Below are 18,492 nucleotides of genomic sequence, written 5' to 3' on the forward strand. Positions count from 1 at the left end.
CTCACTCTTTCATGATACTTTTGGTTCTTTTCCCTAAGTTTCTTTATTTGAAACATGAATTGCTCTAATGCATTTTCCTTTATTTGACAGCTGAGAATAAACAAAGATGTGTTACAATTATTTATCTTAGGAAAAAGTAATAAGACAAAATTTAAAAATTAAACTAAATTATTTGAATTTATGTAAATGATTAAATATATTACAAAAACCCATTTAGGGATAAGAATCTTTCCTAAATGATTTAGTATTTCTGAATCTATTTTACTCACTGAAATATACACTGGAGAGATAACTTCAAGGTATTTTGTTTTGAAAAAATCAATTTCTATTCATATTTTATAGTTGTAATTTTTATACTTTCTAATTGTTTATAAATAATTCAGCTCAAAGGAAACCTAGGAAAGGGCACACAGAAAGCATGCTTTCTAGAATTCTAAAAACATTCAGATAAAAATGACAAACAAAACAAAGACTTTATAAGGGCAAGCACACCTTCTTGCAAATGTGATACCATTTCTCCATATGAGTGGAGCAGGTAAATTAATGTCAAGTACGTAGTCTCCATTAGTTGACACTGAGTCCTTGGATGGGCTGGTTAATAGACTGATCCCTGGCTGCTGCCGAGAGCCACCTTCTTTGGTGATAACCCAGCATGCAGTGTGATCTGGCTGGAGACCACATCCAGCCCTAACCCAAGATACTGCAATGGGACATACATACACTAAAAAAATTATTTGTTGTTTATCTGAAATTCAAATTTAGTGGGGCATCTTGTATTTCTATTTGCTACATCTGGAACTCCACATTTAAGCCCACCAACCTACCCCTCAGAGCATGTAAGAGCAACTGGCCTAGGGCTTTGTCTCTTATTCGTTTTGCACTGAGTAGTTTAGGGTGGTCTAACTGGCATCGGCAGGCCTCGGGAAATTCTGAGAAGCTTAAATGTTTCGGTGGCTTGATTGGCCCCCTTGTGGAGCTCATGGTAGTTGCAGGTCTAACTTAGCGGCTCACAAGGTGGATTTACCAGGAAGCAGATGAAACTTAACTTCCGAACTACACACTATTAGCCCCTGTGGGGAATTCAAACTTCACTGTTCTCTATATTCTTTTTCCTTTTCATATCTCCCCCATCTACTCAGTTCCCTAACATCCCACATGTCATATTAAATGCTGAAGCAAGTAGGATGATAAACCAATATATATCAAAGTTGTTTGAAAAGGATATAGCACTATTCCAAAGCACGGTGATATTAACTTGTTAGTAATATATAGTGTCACCTTTCCCCTTTCCTCTCTATGTTATTAAAATGTTAGTAATATGTCAATTTTCCCCCTCCATGCAATTTTATTGAAAATTCTGGAAAGGAAAAGGAATAAATTTGAATTCCAAAAAATTATACTTTTATCTTTTTATTTTAACCCGTAACCATACCCACATCTATTTCTATATCTATATCTGTACTAATTGTAGAAAATTGGGGAAAAAACAAATATAAAGGAGAAAATAAAACCACCGTTACTTAGAGATGATCACTTTAGATAATATTACAGATTTAGCATTGAACATATCAGCTCTCACAACCAACCCTAGAGGTTCACAACCTTATGTTCTTGGGATAGAGTTTCTATATCTATGCAATTACCTGATCAAAGGGCAGGACTGCTTTACTACCAATGTTTTCAGAATATTTGAACAATTTATACTCAACAGCAGGTAAGAAAGTGCCTGTTTCATGGTAAGCATTTCATCACTGAGTATTACTATTTTAAAATATGTATTTCCTACATCAATAGGCAAAAATAATATTTTTTTGTTTTCATGAGTGTGATCTTGTTCTCAGACAAGATCCAACAATATTTACTCAGCAACACCACCACCACAATATTTACTCAACAAAGAAACTCTGAGCTCATACTATATACCAGGCTGTGCTAGGTACTAGAGATACAAAGAGGAATAAAATACAATGTTCAAGTAGTTCACGGTTTGTTAACGGAGAGACAAGAAGAAATGACCCTTCATATTTTTTCCCTCATCTTAAATATCTAACTGCCTTATCTGTATAAAAACACAACTCCCCAAACCACCCACCCAAACTTGACTTTAAAAAACTATATTTTTTACCCCAAACCATATCCACACCTATTTTTATATCTATATCCATACTCATGGTAGAAAACATGGGGAAGAACAAGTATAAAGGAGAAAATTAAAGCCATTCTTACTCAGAAATGATCATTTTATAGATTTAATATTGGCAGTTATCAGCTCTTCCCAAACAACCATAGAAATTAATGACCTTATCTTCTTGGAATAAATTTGAAAAAAAGTTCAGTTGCTCAAAAACCATTAATCAACTACCTACTATGTCTTCACTGTTTTGTTAGGAGCTCAGATAGCATAAGAGAAATTTAAGATGCTGCCAGGGACTCCTGGACAATCCTTCCTCAGATGGTGAGAGGGGATGTCTTGTATTTGTAATGTGGCAAAAGTTCTGTCACCTGGCAACACATGGAATAAGTAAATTGTCACTAGCAAAGCATGATATAGTAAGACTTTGGCTGCTCCAGTCCATGAGACTATTTATTTAGTTTTAACAAACGAAAAAGAACAAAGGCGTGGGACGTTCAGTTTATATCTTTTACTAGATCATGAGAATTTTTAAATGTTTGCCTCTTTGTAAACTTTTGTTAAAGAGAAAAAGGTTGGCCTCTGGTTGACCCAAAAGAGAGGGTGAAACAGCTGTAGCTGGATGTCGTCACTGTAAACCATGAGAGCCAATTAGAGACCAGGTTATTAATATATTTATAGAGCCTGACTTTTTGTCCACCTCTTCTGAGAGAAGATGAAGGAAGTTTTCAGTTTTGTTGAGAAATGAGTGTACATAGCATCTGGTTATGACTTGATATTATCACAAGTAGAAAATAAAAGGAAACTTTTAAAAGCCCTTTCCAGTGGATGTTTCTTAGTGTTCTGACCCTTTCACTCATTGCTTCCGAGAAGAACATAGGAATACATTTGGAGTTTCTCAAGGGGAAGGAGATGGATTCTCCCTGAATGCTGTTAAAAATAATTGTGTTAAACAAAGACATAGTCACTAGCACCATGGGATCCCCATTTTCAACCTTGTACCTCCCCCAACCCCACCAATAAATGGCTTCCCACTCTCCAATCCCAAGTGTCTGCTTGATCTGACCCTTGTCTAAATCACCAGTGTTTGCTCTTGCCCGGTCTCTCTCACTCTGCCTTTTCTCAGTCCTGGACTGAAAAGCTCTTTCTCACTCTAGTGTCTTTTTTATAAGCTATTCTCCCCACCCCTCCATGTCTCTATAACACTGGCTCCTCTTCCAGAGATCAGCTCAAACATGGCTTCCTCAAGCTGTTCCTAACCCCTCTGACTAGGTCAAGTCCTTTCATGTTGTCAAACAGCACCCTACACTTTTCTTTCATAGCAGCTTCATTATAGCTATGCAATTTTTTTAAAGCTCAAATTCGTTATTTAGTGTTTGCTTCTCACGCTTCATCAGGGCAGAGACCATGTGGTCCTGTTCACTGCTATACTCCAGCACCTGACACTTGCCTTGAACTTGGTAAACACTCGAGCACTTGTTGAATGAGTGCATGGATGAAGTACATTTCAGTCTTATGTGGGAAAAGACTAATATTTGTCCATTCATTCCTTAAGAATTACACATTAAAACACCTACCTTGTGCCAAAAGCTGAGGTTCACAAGCTTTAAAGGGACTTACTATCTATTAGTTGGAATAAAACATAAATAAATGTCACCTCTAGTTCTCGAGCTCCTGGCAGTGAGACCTTCTGAAACATTCTTATTATTAAAAATAATTCTCGCTAAATCACTTGGATTTGATCTTTAGCCATTTAGGAATAATGCAAGTTGGAATGTCTAAGAAATGAAAAAGTAAATAAAGGGAAATTTCCTCTTCTGCTCCTCTATAAATGTACGCTAACCATTCTATGTTTTATTTTAAGAGGTGAGCCAGCAAGCTATTGTGTACATAAGGGAGAGTGGCCAGTAATACAATGGAGGGAGCCCAAACCACATTAATGAATGCTGCTTCATAGCTGCTACTTGGACTACGTTATATTCAAAGTTCCAAAAACTTTTAAATATATGCACATAGCACAAGTGTGCAATTCCACCTCTATTCTTTTTGCAGTTGTTGGGTGCATCATTTGCATTTGGCGTTATATGAGTCTTAATGATTGCCATTTATATTTGGCAACTTTTAGATTTCACAATACAAACTTACTGATAGTCTAGAAGTGCTTCGCTGGTAGGCAATTTGACTTCTTTTGCTGGCCCATCATGCATATCCTTTTTATTTGCTTTCCCTGAGCTTTCCATTGTGCTAGGTAGCTATTAAGAAATATACCTGTTTAGAAAAGAGACATAAGAAAAGTGAATAAATTCCATCTTTGCCCCTCTACTTGTGTTTAGAGAAGTCACCGCTGGGAATTAATTTAAAACTGGCTTTTCTATCCTGACTTCTTCCATGTCCCCAGATCTAACATCAACCACAATGCTGGAACATCATTAATCAATTAAATTCTTGAATAAGAATTAATCAATTAAATTCTTAAATTCATGAATTCCATGTTTCACCCAGGTACAACATTCCCCCCACCCAAAACTTTCTAAGAGACTCACTCTTTTATATTATCCATCTACATCTGTTGCCCCTATCAAGATCCTTTAAGGGCAAAGGACTAAACTTTTTCAATCATTTTATTTCTCCACAGTTTTGGCAGAGTATACTGCACATAGCAGCAGGTCAATAACTGTCTATTAACTTTTTAAAAATTGAAACAAAACAATACCACAATTTTCTATGAGTACCAAGAAGCTGGGATCCAAAAGAAATAGAACTAGAACCCAAAAGAATTAGGCTTACCCAGAGTTGCCAGGAAAAGCAAATAAAAGCACACAGGGAAGTATTTATTTAAATGGTTCAGATTTACAAATGCAAATAATAATGTATTATTAACAGTAACTGTTCATCAGCTATTAATTGCTTTTATACCCAATAATAAAAAATCATCAAGAATAATATTTTTTTAGAGGGAAAATGAAGGCCCTCTGTTCACAGATGTTTATAGTAAGCAGGAATACTTCATAGATTTGGTTTGGGTAATAAAGTACGCTTTTCATATTATTGTCCTCCTTAACAGATTTTTATCTTTTTTTTTTTTTTTTTTTGAGACAGTCTCACTCTGTTGCCCGGGCATCAGCCTAGCTCACAGCAACCTCAAACTCCTGGGCTCAAGCAATCCTTCTGCCTCAGCCTCCCGAGTAGCTGGGACTACAGGCATGCGCCACCATACCCGGCTAGTTATTTTCTATGTATATAATTTTAGCTGTCCAGATCATTTCTTTCTATTTTTTGTAGAGATGGGGTCTCGCTCTTGCTCAGGCTGGTCTTGAACTCCTGAGCTCAAACGATCTGCCCACCTCGGCCTCCCAGAGTGCTAGGATTACAGGCGTGAGCCACCACGCCCGGTCAGATTTTTATCTTTTAATCTCTACTAATCTCAAAAGATAAGTGCCTAGCCTTCAGTGAATGTATCAGTAGTTTGGTGTAATAGAAAGGCACATGATTTTTGTAATTATTTGTTTAAATAGTTGGAAACTCCCATGAGAGTGGGATGATGTAATTCTTGTGTATTACTCTATTTCCCCACCTAGCACAATAGACGTATAATAAATCTTTGTCAAATGAATACATAAGCAGATGCATGAATCAATCAGACAGATGTGTTTAACCCTAGATCCACCACCTATTATCTGTGTGACTTTGAGTAGGTCACTTAGTTTTTTTTTGAAGTTCAGTTTCATCATCTATAAATTGAGAATGATAATCTTACTCTAAGAGCTATTGTAAGGATTAAATATGCTAATATTTAAAGCACCTTGCATAGTGTCTGACATATAGAAACAGCTTAATAAATATTACACCCTTTCTCTTTCTCTTCAGTTGTAGCTCCAGATCATGCTTCTTCAAATTATAGGTAACTCTAAGGCAGAGATGTCTGCCTGCTGCCAAGTACAATGATATGTGGAAAAACTAACCCGTGAGGTTTGCTACTGTCAACCTTCGTCATTGATTTGGATCACTGAATCGGCAACCTACATAAATCTTCATCGATCATTTAGATCCACAGAGGAAAAACTTGCTGAAATAAACTTTTTCTCTGCAGACATGCTGCTCACCCACCCAGACCTCCAATGAGGCTGTCTTTGTGTCTGAGATTTTTCTTTCTAGCCAAGTGTGTGCATCTCTGTATGCTAACAAATTCGAGCATACATGAATGCCAATATACAACAATACTTTCCAGCTGAAAAGCACACAGGTGACACAACAAAAAGATTTAATACCTTAAGACAGGGTAATATAGTAAAAGTAGCATCTTCTCAAATATGAAAGTGTTGAGGATAATTCAGTAAGCTCCATACCACAATGTGTCATTATTATAGCATCACAGTTCAAAGAAAATTATCAGCCAAGAAAAAATTGCTCTCTTGTTTCAGATGTAGAGTTGAATTTCTATATTATTTTCTATTTTAGAATTAGAATTTTTACCTTGACTTTTATACAAAAAAATAGCATGCTGACAAATGTTTTATTTTAAAACAATAACTTACTGTTTAATAATGCTTTTTACTGTAAATATTTTATTTAACAGTTAAAACAAATGTCAAAGTTAAAACAAATGTCAACATTAATCTCTTTCTTCCAAAGTCATAAGGAAGAGATCGAGTTTATGGTTTCCACCTGTGTTACCCATCTGGCGCTGGAGGAAAAATGACCTCATCTTGCTCAATTACTTCATTTACCTGGCTCTTATGTTTTTAACTCTCTGACTAATGTATAATTAGTTACCCAACTGCAGCTCATGGCAAAGGATTTTAATAAAATATGAGTAAAAATGTGGATCCATTAAAGCCCAAATGATTTATGCATAAAGTATATTATGATTCATTGTTTCACATACTTTTAAGAAAATTAGTAAACCAATTGGATTGCGTGCTTAACAGTTGCATTTCTGCAATGAGCTAATGACCGTACCTCACAATGTACTTTTGCATCTTATAATGTCTTACAAACAATAGGGACTTTCATAAACATATGCAAGGATTTACAGTCCCTTACCTCCCAGAAGATTTCTATCTCGGTAAAGTGTGAGAATCCTAGAAAAATATTCACAAAGTAAATGCAATGAACTTCCAGGAAGGTTACATTTAGAATAACTCCTGACAAATGAACGTCTAATCTGTCAGTAACTGCAAACATCTATTCAGTGCTTGCTCTGTGCATGGCCCTTTCCCTGGCCCTCGGTTATAAAATATAGAAGAGGCAAGACCTCTACTCAGACTGATAGGAAGAAAGAAGCACACTGCCGCAGAACTTTAGAAAAAGAATGAGCAGATTTAAAAGACTTCAGCCAAACCGTTCAGGTAATGCCAGGGAGATCTTCATCCAGCATGTGACTTCTGTTTCATGCCCATGTGTATTTTTCCTCTCCCAGCCATGTTTGGGCACCCTGCAACACACCATGGAGTGAGGGCGGGTGGGCAGCCTGGCTTTGAAAGACTCAGGTCTCCAGCCTTTCCAGAGTCTACTCCATTATTATTTTCTGTCAGAAAATGTTTCGATAAATATTCCCTGAATGCTTTTCAGTGAAAACAAGTCTATTTAGTAAAAATCGACATATAACAATCACCTTCTTCAAATGTACTGTTATCCCACAAGGCTTTGACTCTGCAAAATCACCCAAACAAGACAGAGTACGTCCCTTCCTGTGCAGTCTCAGGATCCTGGCTCAATATCTAGAAGGCTCAAAATGACTCTTTTCATGACTCTGTGAAGTCATGAATACCCAGAAGCCTCCTAATGACCCCTGTCATACTTTTGTGGCAGGTGGGGGGGATGGCAGCTCTGCCCTAATAACCTTCAGGACATACGAAATGCATCCTGAGATTTGTTACCTGTTTTGTAAAATACAGATTAAAATGGAAGATATTTACTTAATAGCATTAGTAATGATGAAGATTCTGAATAAGATTTCATCAGGGGATGACAGCATGATCTAGTCAAAAGATCTCTACACAGGGGCTGGGAGTCTTGAAGTCTTGTCCTGGCTCAGCCATTAACTAGCTAGAAACTTAGCCATTAACTGCACGGTTTTGAATTGCAGTTCCCAATTATATTGGATTCTTACCTATAAACTGTAAGGCTAATAATAATAATAATGCAATACTTCCAAAAGCCTTATTAAAGAGCAATCTAACTTAAAAGGCACATAACTCACTGTAGTGTTAATAGCAAGGCTGAAGTATGTACATATTCAGAAACATTCATGGCACTCATCTTAAACAAAATATAATTCCTTTCATGCTGAATAACAGCCAACTACTTCAACAAACCCTCATCTTTGCAAATTCAAAAATAGATGTCATATCCTTTAATGGTCAACTCTAAATTTATCTTCTAAGCAGCATCTTCTGCTTCTCCCAACTAGTGGTAAATAACCTCTCTTTGTGGTCTCATAGCAATTCTTTTTTTAAAAAACTTTTTACATTATGCCTTGTAATATCAATTTGTGTCCATTTATATTTCCTCAGAAGATTGTAAGCTCTTTAGGAGCTAGCTAGAATTTTATACCTCTTAAGTGAGCCTAGAACCTTTCATATGAAACTTATAAAACTTTCCCATTTAACAAAATAAGTCAGGTGTGATAAAAATATCATTCAACAGAGGATCAAGAGACTCAAGCTCTATCTCAGTTACAAATAGCTGTGAGACCTTGGCTTCTCCTGGTTTCAGTTTCCTCATCTATAGAATGAGGATCTCTGAAATCACTTCTGAAGATACTTAAAGGGCCAGCCTGGCAAAATTGTTATCTACTGTCTGATATCTGAAAGCGCTTAAAGACAAAATTCACTGATTTACTAAGTTATTCAATAAAGATTTATGGAACACTTACAGTAGACAAGGAAAATGACAATGAATAAGATGTTCTGCTAAATAAATAAATAGATAGATAGATAGATAGATGTTGGCACACAGGCCATCTCCCATGGCCACAAACTAGATGTTCAATAAATATTTCATTAGAATGATTGACTTCCAAATAATGCATGCTCACTTACTGTACCAATAGCCCTATTTATTCGCTCATAAGGTTGTATATACGCTAAATTTGGAAAGTAAATTACTTTTTTAAAAAAAATTTTCCTAACAACTTGCTGTCAGAAAGTTAAATTACTTTTAAACTCAAATTTTCACTTATGCTAATACACATTTTTAATGCAATTAGAAATGGTCTCCAGCATATGTTAAAAAAATCCTGAATTCATTTAACTCCTTTTAGTAGCAATAGCAATATTATCAAATAAAAGTTAGTTTTTAAAAACCTCAGACCTCTTTTTGTATAGATTATGCATATATAGCATAAAGTAGTTGGTGTTAAAATGTAGAATTTCCAGTTTGGAGATACAGTGTTAAACCTATATATTCAAATCCAGGTATTTAAAAACATCTAGATGAATGGCATTTTCAGCTTTTGCTTGGATAATTGATGATGTACTTTACATTGGCATGCATTTTCTTTACCAATGCAAATCCTTTAGTTAGTGGCACATTTTTGAACTGCAGTTCCCAACTTACGTTGGATTCTTAGCTTTAAAATTGGTCTAACTGGCATCTCAGTTGGGCTTGTTATAAAAATAAATAAATAAAAAGAATAAAATTGGTCTGTCTTCTGATCCAGAATTGCTAATAATAAATATTTTGAAATGCAGTATATTATACTAACTTACCTAGTAACCAGAACCACATTTTTTCCCCCAGCTCCTGCTGTCTTTCAATTTTAGAAATGTCAAAAAAGAAAGAAACATAGGCTGGGCACAGTGGCTCATGCCTGTAATCCTAGCACTCTGGGAGGCCAAGGCAGGAGGATCATTTGAGGTCAGAAGTTTGAGACCAGCCTGAGCAAGAGTGAGATCCTGTCTCTACAAAAAATAGAAAAATTAGCCAGGCATGGTGGCACACACCTGTAGTCCCAGCTACTTGGGAGGCTGAGACAGGAGGATCACTTGAGCCCAGGAGTTTGAGGTTGCAGTGAGCTATGGTGATGCCAGTGCACTGTAGCCTGGGCGACAGAGTGATACTGTCTCACAAAAATAAAATAAAATAAAATAAAACCAAAACCAAAACCAAAACCACCCAACAAAACAAACAAAATAACCGAACATAACCATGAAAATAATGTTGTGAGGTTAATGGAAATACATGCAATACTTTTATACTCCGATGGTAGAAGAGAACAAATGGGCTTCTCTCTATCCTCAAAGAGAAATAGTAACTATAAAGAGGATCTACTGAAGGTGGCTGTCAGGACATCCATGAGCAATTATCACACAGACTGATGAATATCCAGTCATATTATTTTCCTTCTCTGCCATCACAGGAATCTTTCTTTTTTCTTTTTTGGCTTAGAGGGGGCATCTTTCCCCATCTCCTAATTACTTCAACTTTCTCTCTGCCCAGCAGAAAATTATGGGGCAAGGAGGGGAGTAAGGAAACAAATATGGTACTATACAAATCTGACAAATTCATAAAAGAAAGAAACCACATGTTCCCTTTAGAAGAATGTTGTGGCATCCAGAGCAAGGAATTGAAACCAGTCTAGGAATTGGGAGCGTGAGGGTGAAAGCCATCCACACTGAGCACATATGAAGTACCAACAGTGGGAACAGCATTGTGCTGGTATTGAGAATTACGCAAGGATGTATGAGGGCCCCACTCAAAAAGTATTCATTAGACTGGGAATTTGGTGAGAAAGGCAGTAAGACAGGAGTGGGGAACCTGCAGCCTTAAGGCCACATGTGGCCTTCTAGGTCCTTACGTGTAGCATTTTGACTGAATCCAAATTTTACAGAATAATTTTATTTAATATTTTTATTAATACATTATTGGTCATCTTTTATATTTTTATTTTATTTTTAAAATGAACATATTTGCAATATCAAAGAATAAAATAAGTTTCACTGAAATAATTCTCCCAGATTGACTGGTACAGTTAGAACATTAGTAAGCCATAGGGCTAAACTGATGGTTTCTATGTTCATGATTTTGTTCTAACTTCCCCCTGCCTGACTGGAGCCACTACTGCATGAGGCTGGTTGGAAGAGAGTTTATGGGGGTCGAGAGTGCCAGTCTGTTATCAGCTTTTGAACTACGGTCCACAGTGTTTCTGTTTGATGTGGAATTTGTGAATAGTTGCCCAGCTCAACAGTATTTTTTAATTCTGTCTGCTTAACAGCCCATCATATCGAAGAAGACCAAGAGAATGCTGAAGGAAGAAAACAGATTTTTTAAATGAGGATTGGGAATTGCAATATTACCTTGTTTCTGTTAAAGATAAGATGATTTGCTTGCTTTGTGATACTGCAATATCAACATCAAAAAAATTCAATGCTCATAAGGACCACAAATATTTTAAATTAGAGGAAGAGGTGCAAAAGGTTGTATTGCAGAAATTAAGAGATGAAAAATAAAAGGAAGACAATTCTTTCAAGCAGCAATAAGACCTGGAAATAATGCCACTGAAGCAACTTATAAAGTAAGTAGCTTATATACTCGGGGAAAAAAGGGAAGCCATTCAGTGATGTAGAAATTGTGAAAGAATGCATTATTGAAGTTGTTGGATGTGCAGACCCCAATAATGTTTGAAAGTACAAACAACTGCCCATTTCAAGGAGAACCTTAACTGATCAGCAGCATGAATCAGCCTTCAACTTAACAGAAAAACTTCATGTGATACTTCAAAAGGAAAATATATATTATTCAATCCTTTTGGATGAATCAGCTGATACTACTGACTCGGCACAGGTTTTATACTGCATTCAGGTCATAAAAGAAGATTTTCTTTGCTAAGAAGAGTTACTCGCTTTGAACACTCTTGTGAACAGAACACAGGGGATAGATATCTTCAACAACTTTCAAGATAAATGTTGTGAAGTTAGACTGAATTTGGTAAATTTACGGAGTGTATGTATAGATGGGGCACTTTCCATGACAGGAAAACATGAAGGGTTTATTGCACAGATAAAATAAGTTTTAACAAATCCAAATGCTCTCATTTCTTTTCATTGTATCTTATATCAGCAAAATCTCTGTGCTAAAGCTACTCTTTTTTTTTTTTTTTTTTTTTTTTTTTTGAGACAGAGTCTCACTCTGTTGCCCGGGCTAGAGTGAGTGCCGTGGCGTCAGCCTAGCTCACAGCAACCTCAAACTCCTGGGCTCAAGCAATCCTTCTGCTTCAGCCTCCCAAGTAGCTGGGACTACAGGCATGTGCCACCATGCCTGGCTAATTTTTTCTATATATATTTTTAGTTGTCCATATAATTTCTTTCTATTTTTAGTAGAGACGGGGTCTCGCTCTTGCTCAGGCTGGTCTCGAACTCCTGACCTCGAGCTATCCACCCGCCTCGGCCTCCCAGAGTGCTAGGATTACAGGCGTGAGCCACCACGCCCGGCCTAAAGCTACTCTTTTAAGTGACACTTTGCAACAAATTATAAGTATTGCTAACTATATTTCTGCAAATGCAACACAGCATCGTCAGTTTTGTAACATGCTAAAGTTGAATGATGAGGTATTCAGTATGGATTTGCCATATCATTCTAAAGTGTGTTGACTATCACAGGGACAGGTGTTAGCCAAAATTTTATCTCTGCAACAACAGATAGATTTTTATTAAGAACATAATCAGCAATGTGAATTATTGAAAGAAGATTTCTATAGGAATGCAGCATTTCTGTGTGATATGTCAAATCAAAATGACTTGAATATTTCTTTGCAAAGAAATAGACTTGTAAAACTAAGTCTATATATGATATGTGACAAAAAAAATCCAAGCATTTTGAAAAAAGCTGTATTTTTTCAAAAACTTCTTCAAAAGAAAATTTTGGATGAACATTTTCCCCAGTTAGCAAAGGTCACTAATGAGCAGAATGATATATGTGAATCATTTGAAGAATACACAGCTGTTATACACCTATTAATTGGAGAATACAGTGAAAGGTTCATTGACTCTGAGAATTGTGACATGACACTCAAATTAGCATTTCAGCCTCACCTAGTTGACATCACCAAGGCACCTAAAGAACTACAGTTGGAATTGATTGAGCTCTCAGTAGATGACATTTTGAAGTTAAGAAAGATCCAGTTGAAATGTGGAAAAATGCAGTATAATACCCACACCTTTGGCAACATGCCTGAAAAATGCTTTCTTGCTTTTCAAACACTTATTGCTGCAAATCTACATTCTCCTACCTAACCCAAATCAAGATGCCCATAAGGTCACAAATGATTGATATCCATCTAGAGGATCAACTGAAACTGCGGACCCGCAGGCTGCAGTCAAATATTCAAATGCTTTCCAACAAAAAGCAGACACAACAAAGTCATTAAAAGGTTAGTTAAGTTTAAAATTAACAAATAGTTTTCATTTTTTTGAAATTATTAAGTACATAGTAGTTAGATTTTTACAAAATAATGTACATTTTTAAGTATATCTAATTGAAGTTTCTTGAATATGGCCTTATTTGATTACAGCTAAATTAATACAGCCTCCCAACATGAAAAGGTTCCCACCCCTGTACTAAGAGAAGCAAGACTGAGTCTAGTCTTAGCTCCTTCACTGGGTTTTACAACCTCTGACAATCCTTGAACATCTCCAACCTTTAGTTTCCTCCTCCATCTGCCCGGTCTCCTGTCAAGCTTATTAATGAGGCCCCAGATGCTTTGGGAAAACTGTCAAATGATAAAAGCCCCATACAAATGGAAGCATTAGATTAAGGAGCATCTACTATGTGCCAGGGACTGTGTGGAGGCACCGTGACAATTACAAACCTGAATCAAATTCAGATCCTGCCCTCTGGGAGGGCAAATAAGCAACGTATCCAGGGGTTCTACTGCAAAGTGGAAAGACAGATTAATCTGATCAATCAAAAAGGCCTGTCTCCTTCTGTTTCCTGAGTGGAGAAGAGAGCTGGGCTTATGAGAACCCTTCCCAGCGGCCCCTAACGGCCCAAGAGTGGTGCCGCCTCGTGAAGGAGACCAGGAGGGCGCGACCCCAGGCCCATCTTGGAGCGGAGCAAACCACAGGATCGTGAAGATGGGCCTATGCGGGCTGAGAAGAGGATGCTCATAAAGCCCTCAGTGTCAGACTGGAAGGAGTCAGGGGCCCAGAAAGGAGGCCTTCTAGTCTCCCGAGTTGCCCTCGACGGCTTCCAGGTGCAGATACACAGCGTAGGCGGACAGCTAGCACTCCTGTCTCGCCCGCCCACCTGTCCCACCCAATCCCCCGGCCGCCGCCGCGCCCACGGTTTCCATGGCGACTGACATCCTCCCTCCAACCCCCGCCCCAGCCCAGCCGCGAGCGGCGGGTCGAGCGCGCCACCTGGTGGTGGCGCGGGGAACAGTCGGGATCGAGGCTCCGAACACCTGCGGTCCCAGCCACGACCGCGCTCTCCCGCCTTCCTCCGCGCTGGATTGCCGCCGCTTCTCACCTGGATAATCCCATAAAACGCAGACGCGTTCTCTGCCTCCCTCTAGTCGCAAACCCGGAAGTGGTGAATGTGTAGAGACAGGGCGCACGGGCTCAGTGCTGTGACCGCCAGCAGGTCAGTTTTGCGTCAGTGTCTGTGTCTTCCGCTGCAAACTGAGGACGCCTGGACTCGGAGGATGGGGACAGGGAGTGTGTGCGCGGATGGCGGGGTTCTGCGTACCTCTGCCCTTCCACTGTGACAGCTTTTCTTCTGCCTACTTTTGTGCACGAATTCTTTTGGTTTTAGCTCAGACGGAATGGCAGACCTCTGGACTAAACGTTTATAGGGTAACTTCGGGCTCTAAACGTCCCTGATTATGCCTGTTTCCCTTTTCGCTTCACTTTTTTACTCTTAAACCTCAAGAAAAGCATTATAGATCCCGTATTTCCTTCTCTTTTCACTTTTGCAGCTCTGTCCACCTTTGAGAGGAAAAAAAAATCCCACAACTACAGGTTTTAAGATTCCTCTTTCTTCTCCTACATTCTTTCTCATTCTCTGCCTCAAGACAATTTCTTACATCCTGGGAGCATCTACTTACGCTAGTTATATCTGAGTCAACTATTTATCTTTTTGTCCCAGGAACTCAGAAGTGAGGATCCTTTCAGCCTCTACTCTTTTCATAAGTCACCTAAAGGGAACTGAAGTAGTTAATAAAAATACTGATTAGCTTTTGGTTAAGGAAGTTTTTCTCACCAATATGAAGTCATCCAAAAAATGAGGTGTTCCACCTCATTTAAATCTCCCTTTATTCTATCATTGCTGTATTCATGAAGTGCCAGTAATTTGCTGTGATCTATACATCTGATGATTAAGGTTTTCCAGTTACTTGTTCTTCCCTAGAATAACAACAGGTGGGATTATGGGGTAAAAATTATTAAATAGAGTGCAAATGTAGGAGAAAAAGAGCTACCACTAAAAAAATTTAAAGCATGGAGTTTTTTTAGTTAAATGGATAAACAATTTGTGATACTTCAGCACTTTGAATTCATTCCCACATCATTTCCTATAAATCTTAGGCCTGCTTCTTTTATAAGAGCCTGGGCCCACGGTCAAAAATGTACTTTTACCCTATCATTTATCTCCTGTACAGCTTTTCTTATGGTGTTTGCCAGTTGGTGGTCAAACAGTGAAGCCAGATAAAAACCATTTGCCGAGTTTCCTCATTTGACCTTAATTTTCTGTTAGCTTTGCCATGTAGGCTGATGCAGAAAGAGAGGTAGGAAAGTACATATGGTAGAAATTACAAATATGCTGTTTGTTTTGGCAAAACCATAAAGAATCTATTTGGTATAAACAATTGCTAAACATCATATACTTTAAAAAATATATAGGGTCTTATTTTGACAATATGATTTTTTAAAATCATGAACATACTTGTTTTTGCATTATTTTTACCTGTTTTCACTGAAGATTACTACCTCTGCAAACAGACCCTAAGGCAATCAACTAAATATTAACATTAAATCTCAATAATTGCTAGAGACTTGAACTAGAGAGTAACCTATTGACTTTGTAAACCGGTTCAAATTTGTAGTGAATCATTTTACTGTCAGTAGTTTTGAGAAATAGAAAAGCTCTGCTACAAATTCTTATCCAAAAACTTTGTTCCTGACAAAATTGAAACAAATTGATGCTTTGCAGAAAAAAAGTCGTGAAGCAAAATACTGTCTTGTTAGGAAAACAGGTTATGCTACCTTTAGACATACTGAGGGGATTATATTTTGCCCCAACATCCATTGTCATGTTGCAATTTTATAGAATGGATGGTTTCCTGCTTTATTTATAAGTGTGATGGTTTTTCTCTTTAAGCCAGAGACATATCGCAATCCACTTTCTTTTCTTCATCTGTTCAAATCAAGTTTAACTTGAATAACCAGAACTCTGGCTAAATGATATCACATCTCTTTTTTCCCCCTTACCTCCTCTGCCTAACTGATTTTTGAAATCATTCTGAGATCATTTTATGATCTCTTTGTTTTCTTGGAGGGAAGAAGAGCCCAGGACAATAAGCTGGAGCCAGGGTTTCTTGTCTTGGGAACCTGGGCCAGGTGATGTGAATTGTGCCTGAAGGCTTTAGCATCTGATGTCATGAGAATATTCAGCAACAATGAATTGCTACATGCTTGCAGCAGTCTTAAAATATGACCACAAAAGGATAAGCACATAGATCAATAGACCATAACAAAAAATCCAGAAATAGACATATATGTCAATTGCTTCAGATAAAAGTGCCAAAGTAACTCAATGAGGAAAGGATAATCTTTTTAACAAATACTACTGTAACTATTGGATATCTATTTGGAAAAAAATTAACCTTGACTCTGACCAAAAACCATACAAAAAATTAACTTGGAATGAATCATAGACCTGAAAATAAAAGCAAAAACTAAAAAACTTCTAGAGTAAAACAGAAGAAATTCTTCGTAACCTTGGATCAGCAAAGAGTTCTTACATAGAACAAAAAAAAAAAAAAAACAAAAGCATGATTCAAAAAAGAAAAATAATGATTTGGACTTCATCCAAATTAAAAACTTCTGTTCTTTAGTTTTGAGAAGATGAAAAGGCAAGCTACAGTCTGGAAGAAAATATTTGCAATACACGTACTTGCCAAAAGACTGGTATTTAGAATTTATAAACAATTCCTAAAACTCAATAATAAGAAAACAGAACAACTAGTTACAAATGCCAAAAGATTTGAACAGGCACTCCACAAAAGAAGATGTAGTCATGGCTAATTAGCACGTGAAAAGATGCTCAGCATCATTAGTCATCAAGGAAATGCAAATTAAAACCACAATGAGATACCACTACATACCCATTAGAATGGCTAAACTTAAGACTGACAATACCATGTGTTGATAAGGATATGGAGTATCTGGGATTTTCATGTATTGCTGGTGGAAAAGCAAAATGGTGTAACCATTTTGGAAAACAATTTCGTAGTCTCTTATAGACTTAAACATATACGGTATGACCTAGCAACTCCACTCTTAGATATGTATTCAAGAGAAATAAAAACGAATGTTCATTGCAGCTTTATTTATTATAACATAAATCTGGAAACAATCAGATGTCCATCAACAGATAACTACATAAACAAAAAGTGATATATTCATACAGTAAAATACTACATAGCAATAAAAAAGGAATGAACTATTGATACATGCAACAACATGGATGGGTCGCAAAAGAATTTAGCTAAGTGAAGAAGCCAAGTGTGAAAAACTATATACTGTATCATGAAATTCTAGAAAAGCATGAAAGCAGATCAGTGTCTGCCTAGAGTTGAGAGGCTGGGGTAAGGGGACTGACTGCAAGGGGGGAAGGATAGAACTTTTGGGACAAAGGAAATGCTCTATATCTTGATTGTGGTGGTGGTTATGAGGGTGTATACATTTGTTAAAGCTCATTGAGCTGTATATTTTAAATGGCTACATTTTACCATATGTAAGTTATACCTTAATGAAGTATACCTTAATATTTTTTAAGACTAGTAAAGTACAGTAGTGAGAATGGGGGAAAGAGTAGAACAAGGAGTTCGATCTATAACTGAATGTAAACAATCGATTGAGGTAACTCGCTAACTTTGGATCAGCCAATAAAGTTAATTTTTTAAAAAATAGCTTCAAATTCTTTGACACCCTTCCCATCAAGAGGTGGGGTGTCTGTTCCCTCTTCTTCTTTTTTTTTTTTTTGAGACAGAGTCTCCCTCTGTCACCGTGCTTGAGTGCTGTGGCATCAGCCTAGCTCACAGCAACCTCAAACTCCTGGGCTCAAGCAATCCTTCTGCCTCAGCCTTTGGAGTAGCTGGGACTTCAGGCGCGCACCACCATGCCTGGATAATTTTTTCTATT

General features: G+C 37.4%; 1 protein-coding gene across 1 annotated transcript in view; it reads right to left on the bottom strand.

Moving 5' to 3' along the window:
• The window catches only part of CCDC83 (coiled-coil domain containing 83), a 54,663-nt gene extending 40,523 nt beyond the window's left edge, over window positions 1–14,140 (bottom strand). Inside the window, exons 1-3 of the mRNA XM_069469106.1 lie at window positions 13,941–14,140; window positions 4,277–4,399; window positions 6–90 (exon numbers count right to left, since the gene is read on the bottom strand). Coding sequence (XP_069325207.1) covers window positions 6–90; window positions 4,277–4,371 — 180 coding nt within the window. The 5' untranslated portion in view covers window positions 4,372–4,399; window positions 13,941–14,140. The remainder of the gene's footprint in view (window positions 1–5; window positions 91–4,276; window positions 4,400–13,940) is intronic.
• Window positions 14,141–18,492: the final 4,352 nt, after the last annotated feature.

Source organism: Eulemur rufifrons, chromosome 6 (assembly GCF_041146395.1).
Source record: "Eulemur rufifrons isolate Redbay chromosome 6, OSU_ERuf_1, whole genome shotgun sequence".
Classification (NCBI taxonomy): Eukaryota; Metazoa; Chordata; class Mammalia; order Primates; family Lemuridae; genus Eulemur; species Eulemur rufifrons.